This window comes from Coloeus monedula, assembly GCF_965178545.1.
Source record: "Coloeus monedula genome assembly, chromosome: 7".
Taxonomy (NCBI): domain Eukaryota; kingdom Metazoa; phylum Chordata; class Aves; order Passeriformes; family Corvidae; genus Coloeus; species Coloeus monedula.
In genome coordinates, this window is record NC_138787.1 from 8,183,190 (window position 1) to 8,190,767 (window position 7,578).

Genomic DNA, 7,578 nt, shown 5'->3' on the forward strand with positions numbered 1-7,578 from the left:
ACTTCTAGGGTGTGCCGATGGATGAAGAAAATATTGACTTACAGGTGGCACTACTCCAGGTTCTCCTTTTTGTCCCTGCAGGAAAAAGACACCAAAACATCAGATGCCAGAAAACAAGTGCAAGTACAATTAACAGTACCAGTTTCACCAGTACCATCCCTGTGACTGTGATAAAAACTAAGGCTTCTCTAACGATACAAGATTAAAGTACCTGTGACAAATAATCCGCATTATTTTAATGACTAGACACTGATTAAATGAAGGCTATAAATTAACATTATTCTCTAACTGCATAACATACTGTCTGAAAGAAGAATCAAACTAAAAAAATATGAAACTTTTCTGCTGGAACCGCTAGAAAGTGCTAGAAAATATGTTGAAGTTCTGTTGTTGGATGATTTGATTCATGTGAAATACAGAGCCTGGGGCAGCATTCAGATTCCATTTCTTCAAGATACTAAATTAAAATATGTATCATCAAATCCATGAACATAGGAATCCATCTGCAGCCTAGGGACAGAAGACAATGATATTGCATAGCTACAGAGTGAAGAACAACAGCATTCAACAATTGATTTTTCTTTGAGCTGAATGTGTTGACAATGATTACATGTTGCAGCAAATAACATGGGCTTAGGCCTATTGGTGGTAACTGGTTTTTTAAGGAAAAAAAGAGGACTTTGTAAAGATAAAAAATTTCCTGCCTTGCCTATCAAGTAATAATAAGGAGGTTACAGTCCATTTATTTCCATGAGCTACCTCTGCAGAGAGAGTACTCAGTTTTGGTGAGTGTATGTACTTGATCATCTAAAAACAATTTCAATTATTTCTTGCAGTTGCTTACTATTTTAGAGGCCTACTTATGGAAATGCATTTTAATTTCTCTTGTAAGAACAGGTCTTCCCTTTGTTCAGTTGCACACAAGAGGAGCTACCCACAGAACCGTGGCTCTGGGCAAAAACACACGATCCTAGTGCTACCTCCTGCCCGCTGGGCAGCTCAGCCTCAGCACAAAAACCAGCTGCGAGCTTTAACAGTTCAGCATCTACTGACATCATTATTACTACCTTCCCAACCAGTCTGTGGCACTGCTAGAGGTGAAACAACCAATCTACTCAAACTGGAATTTCTTTGATGTAGACAGCAGGGATTTTCAGCCAGGGAATTCTCTGTATTAAGATCAGGATTTCTGCCTGCATCCCAGCATTTTTTTCATGTGGACTGCAATCTCCCTAGCCACCAAGGAAGGTCAAGGGAAAGAACTAAATGTTTTTAACAGAGCTGATATATATCTTTTGTGATGTGCTTCAAGGAGATACATGGGAATCTTTTAACAGTAGTAATACATTACAAAAAAAGTAAAGGAAATCTTACCTTTCTTCCTCTACCTATGAGAAAGGACAAAGAAGAAAAGAGAAGAAATTAGTGGTTTTACTCTGAGAGACACAATACAGTAAGAGTTGAGTGAAGGTGTTGCAGCTAGAGCCATCCCTGATCCTGAGTGCAGAGTGGATAGTGCACTGCCTACAGGGAGCTGGGGAGAGATCCCAGGGACACACATACTCCCTTGTTCAGGCGTGAGGAACCAAAACACTTTGCAAAAATGTCCTCTGATCCTCAGCCTTTTTCCTCATTGCACAGAATAACGAAAAACACTTCAGGAAAGCAGAGTATCTTGCGGGGGGTTGTCAGATGCTGGCTTAATGACTGACAGAAAGTCAAGGGAAGCTTTAATACTGACTCCAGCAATAACTGTTGATGGATCCACAACATATTACATGGTATTTTTCAGAAGACAGAGCTCACAGGGGGATTTTTGACCTTTTCTTGTTTAAAAAGCACCTGCACTACACCATGGGCCTGCATTCAGAGCCATATAGCCACACTCATGCCCAAAAAAGTCCTTCAGAAGAATATTTTATAAACACCTCAAATACCAATAAGGAATTTGGGAACGTATCCATACTGCTTTTATATTTGCTGGGTGTACCGTGTTGGTGTTGGCCCAATGCCTCCCAAAACAGAGCAGGATGCACCATTTCTTTATTAATACTCACCACATATTGCTCCACTGCTCAATTACACAAGTCTCTGCTTTGGTCTTTATCACTACTTTGCTCAATATTAAGCTGATCAACAATTTTATCTCCTGAAGAAATTAACTATTATACATTGAACATAGTTTTATATAATTCATTACACAGTATTATGTAGCTTTCATTGCACAGTAAGAAACTTTCTTTTAGAAAAATTGAGGAGGGATTCCTTTGTCCACATCTCTCCAGGAAGAAGAACTTGACTGGAAAAGACAATCTTCAAGATATATAACAGAAAGGATGCAAATAGGGAGTTAATAATACTTCACACTTCTTTTATGTCTCACAAAAGGATCCCTGTTTTCACTTTGGAGAAACACTTTACACTGTTTACATTTATTCATCTATTAGAGGGTCCCTGAACTGAGCACTTTAAAGAATGCGCTTATTACATATCATTATGTATTCAATATACATTTATCTTAATATGTTTATTATATATATTTATGTTGCAGATAAGCCACAAAAAGAAGCAAGTATTCGACCTAATATCAAGATGGATTTCAGATCAACCTTTTAGCTGTAAAGCCATTTGGGCTTATATCAGATTCATAACCTAAAGCAAACTGTCTTGAGTCAGCTGTGGGGCAACCCAAGAGGGATTGTAAGTGTCAACTACCTACCATTTTCAGATTTAAATTTTCACCATAAAAATAGCCTTAGAAAGTTCAATATCACATGCTTCCTAGTTCTTTGGGCTGTCTCTCCTTTCAAACTAGAAAAGGCTCTTACCAATGGTGGGGTCAAAATCCCGAGATGTGTGGGGACACACAGGACAGCACTCTCCCGGGGGCACCTGGGGGTTCTCACACTCCAGCAGATCTTGACACTGGATTTCATCGCAAAGAATAGCTCCATTGTCACAGACGCAGATTTGGCATGGTGAGGGCTTCCAAATATCCCTGTTCAGGTACATCTGTCCATTCTGAGTGCAGGCTATTTCTTCACCATCTTCTCCTGGGACAGAGGAGAGAATATACAACACATTTTCCAACCACAAAATCAAAGGAATAGGACTGGACAAGGAAAGAGCACAAGATGAGAAGCAGCATCACATATGCAGAGAAAACAGTGCACCAGCATAGCTGAAGCTGATGTTCCTGACTTTTAAATACCAGTCATCTTACATGTCTCTCTTAATTTACCACCTTATTTCTTGATCAGAAAGAAGAAAAATAGAATCGCCATGGAGTGCACAATTCCTCCACAGTACCAAGTGAATGCCTCATAAGTTTTTGGACGTCAGCCTGCTCAGAGAGGTGTCACCTCTGCCCTGAGGAACTCCTTCCAACTCCCTGCTCTGTATAAGTGCTGAGCACAGGGCATTGGAGAGGTCTGACCGGGGACAAGAACCTGTGACACTTCTGTCCAGAACGGCACACGCTGCCTGCTCCCTGCTGGCTTATACAGCCAGATGGGACAGACACAGCAGCAGTTGGGGGAAAGAAAAAAGACAATCCCATTTATTGGGTAAGATTTATTTATTGGTGTATGGGAATACCAGCACAGAGAATCAAATCTTCTGAACAGGAGAGTCAGCCTCTGTCCAGTGGCAACAGCAGCACCCACTGCTGTGGCACTTGCAGCAGTGTCTCCAGCTGAGGGATGAGAGAAGGCTCCTCACATAATTTATGCTCAGTTTTTATAATCCAGCTGGTCATGGCCCACATGATCAACCCAGCACACACACGATATATCTTAACTGGATACAAAAATACCCCTTAAATATTTTAACCATACATGAAAGACCATCCTAGGTCACTATTTATATAGGACCAGTAGGGACTGACTATATGCATATATCCTCTCTCTGTGTATTTATTCACACAATCACATTTACTCACATTTGTACTGTTTTTACCCATACTTAAGTCTTTGCCTTTGTTTTTTTCCTACTTTGTAACCAAACACTCCAGATATGTTTGGAATTTTTTTTTAATCACTAGCTGAGTATATCTCAGTATCTTCTCCTAAAATTAAAATATGTCTGAGAAAGAGTTCAAAAATGAAGTAAATTGGAAAGTTTTGATTGTGCATCCAGTATTTTACAGAATCCCCTAGCAGCAAGAAATGATTTTTTCATTTTGTCCCAATGAATATTTCATCCTTTAACAGAGCAAGCAGCCGCAAGACCAAAGAACCATCCCCAGGCTGTCCCTAGACCATGTGTCAAAACTTGCAAACCAAGAATCCCAGTGCCAAGACAGTTTCTGAGTCATACACAGCAAAGCTGTCACTCACAGTCCAAAAATTATTCTCCTGACCCCTGAGATGCTGCAGAGAAGACTGATCTTACATGGGTGGGAACGCCATCTGACCACAGAAATCCCTCAAAAATCTCTTTGAAATTGGACAATCCAGTTAAAACTACTACTGAAAATTCCCAAACAGGTCTAATTTCTAACTGATACAAGACTGAGAGTAAGGTCAATTATATACACAGGACACATCCCCTTAGTCAAAGATCACAACCATTGTTTGTTTAAGCAAACTTGTTACTAGTATAAAAATTAACAGCTCTAAGCACAAGGACAATTTCACTGTTCCATACATTTCTGTCCTAATTTAAACCAGATGTAAACAGAAAATTACCAAGTAATAAACATGAGCAGATTTGGAATTTCAGCTTCGTGCCTCATCTCAAGTCCAGTTACTCCATCAATGTCAAAGCTTGAAGAAGGGGAGCAGATGTGTCATTAACTGTTGCCTGCCATCACTAACAGCTTTCTAACACAAACTCAAATTGAAATTTTCACCAGGTCAGCTCCTCTTCAACCGCTTTATTACACCAACAGACAAAATGACTCGAAGAGGTGCTGCAGAAGCTCGGGAGGAAATGTTTTCAGTGTGAAGTAAAGACATCAACCAAGTGTGCTGTACAGTCCATTTATGACACTGTGAGAATCGTTTTCCAAACTGCAGATCGTATTTTGGAAACCACTCTTCTCACTTCTCCCTTGTGAGCATGACATAATGCACTGTCTGACATATTTAGCCTTTTCGCCCCAGATGTCTGGCATATGGTCTGTGTCTTCTTTAACGTATCACCCGCAGAACTCGTTGTGCTGTTCAAAAGAGCAGCAGTTTGCATAAATGAAATTTCTAAGTTATTGAGCCCAAAGTCAGCATTCTGTCATAACTTCAAATAAACCACATAGCAACTGCTTTGGCAAATCAGAGCTCAGCCAGATGGTGACTAGCTTCTGCCTGGGTCCCGCTCAGCGGCTGGGAAAGACAGGGGCAGACAAACACAGGGGAAAAAAGCATATACCAACTTCTGAAAGCTACTAAGTCTGCTCCCCTATCAGATTGCAGATATGATGGTCATTAAAAAAAACCACCAACCAAGAAACAAAAGGAAAAACCCACCACCATATAATATTGTCAGAAAAGACAATTGTACATCTTTTGATTAAATTCAGTGCTCCTAGTTTTTCTTTCTGCTGTGACTGCATTACACTGAAAGAGTAACCTGGAAAGAGCAGCTGTTTCAAAGCCAACTCATTTCACAAGAACATTTTGACATTCTATTCCCAGGCCTGAACTGCAAGCGTGTTATCCAGCTACACCCAGAGCAGCAAAGGCAGCAAAGGAAATCATTCTACCATTTCCTCTATGGCTTGGAAATTTGCAGGTTTGTTTTAATCACAGGGACAAACTTACAAACTCTTTATATATCACATGTTCTTTCTACCTCTACAGTTGTAACACAAGGTGCCGAGTGGCTTGAGAAGCAGCTTCGGAAATTTTTAATGAGGCAAAAGGATCTGCTAGGCCATTCACCAATTCTTTTCTTACCAACTGAAAAGTACAACTCCAGTTGGTATCGGACCTGAGTAAAGATCCAACAGGATTCAAAACCCATCGAGTTTCAATACAGTCTGCAAATATAAAAGGCGAGGCAGGGGAAATAGGCAATGATATATTTAAGGACTCATTCATTCATGAGCTTACACAACAACCAACCTTGAGAAAGAGGATTTCAACGCAAAGCACAGTAAGTAAAATGCAATTTCTTTCTGCTATATATTGATGTGTTGGAATATGGGTTTTACTTTAAGGAACTGATTTATCAGCAGTCAAACAGTCAGTTACAGGTAATTTACTGGATCCTCAGACACAGAGACTACGCATCAGTAGCTTGGAAGTAAAAATCACATCAGGCACTGACCTACCCAGGCCCAGTTTGGTGTCACCACTGAAGCTGCACTAATTACTGGGGGGAGGAAGAAGGGGACAGGAACCCCAACATGTCATCCCAGCCACTAGATGGCTATCAATGCCCATCAGTCTTCACGAGCAAGTGTCAAAGTCTGTGAACAGACCAGGCGTGTAAGGCCTACCCTGCTTTGGGCTGCTTAAGTTGAGCTTGTTTTCATTTCAAGTACATCTCTCTCAAGGTGAATTCCACTCCTCAACAAGCCAACAGCAGGACAAGGGTTTGAAAAGACAGCATATTAAATCATTTCAATTTTTCACCACATCATTTTGAAAGCAACACCTGGAAATTTACTGCTGCTTCATTTGCTGTTTAAAGTTATGTGCTTCACATTGCTGTGCCCATATTGCTTTCACTGATTCCTGGTTCACATCTTGCACATGGAAAAAGTAAAGTAAAGCCTGGACATGGAACTGGGTAGAAACAAATGAGAGTGAGAGACAGAGAGTGAGAGAGAGATAAAGAAAGAGGGAAAATGACACCACAAAAATGTGCACCATAAAAAGTAGAAGCAGTGAACCACCACTACCCTCAGCTGAGGTGATGGCAGGTATATGAAGGACAGGAATACATCTCTCAGTGATCTACTTGAAGAAAATAAACGGCCCGAGCAAAACCTGCAGATATGAGTTTTTTCTGCAGACATGAACAACTGAGGTTCATAGAGGAAATGGCAAGGAAAAGGAAAGTATTTGGCATCAAAGCAGCTCCATTTCATTGCATTTTTAGTGGTCCTACCAATGTGCTAGTTAAAGGAATCTAGAGGCTGACAGACCTACAGTGGTAGAGTACACAGCCTAACAAAAACAAAAAAGATGATGACTGGTAGTGAAAGCACAGTCTGCCAGTTTTAGGCTTTCTTCTGCTAGGAGGGGCATCTTAATGTGTAGTGTAACCAAACCCCAATTCTTTTGCATTGCTTAACATAAAAAGACTGCAACAGAAGAGGTATAGTTATTTAATGAAAAAAGGTTAGAAATAAAACAGCTTGCACAGGTATCTTGTCATCCTCTCTTTGTCATCCTTGCGCTAGTTTGTGAAAAGCATAGGGAAATACGAGATTACACAGATACAGTGGTTTTAAAGTTTAAAAAGCTAGAAAATGAAAAGCTGAGTTTTGAGATATGAATTACAAAAGTTAATCCTGCTGACTCACAAAGCAGAGGTACAGAAGTAAATCAAAGTGAAAGATGATACGTGCTAACAATCATTCTGCAGATGTACTGTTGTGCATGTGTGCAGACTGCCAAGACGGGGACAAGA

At 40.3% G+C, this 7,578-nt stretch overlaps 1 protein-coding gene across 1 annotated transcript in view; it reads right to left on the reverse strand.

The window, feature by feature from the left end:
- Nucleotides 1–5,961, reverse strand: part of COL5A2 (collagen type V alpha 2 chain) — a gene marked incomplete at its 5' end in the record, with an annotated part of 51,615 nt that extends 45,654 nt beyond the window's left edge. The window contains 4 exons of the mRNA XM_082285238.1: nucleotides 43–75; nucleotides 1,375–1,388; nucleotides 2,829–3,053; nucleotides 5,895–5,961. Of these exons, the coding sequence (XP_082141364.1) occupies nucleotides 43–75; nucleotides 1,375–1,388; nucleotides 2,829–3,053; nucleotides 5,895–5,961 (339 nt within the window). The remainder of the gene's footprint in view (nucleotides 1–42; nucleotides 76–1,374; nucleotides 1,389–2,828; nucleotides 3,054–5,894) is intronic.
- Nucleotides 5,962–7,578: the final 1,617 nt, after the last annotated feature.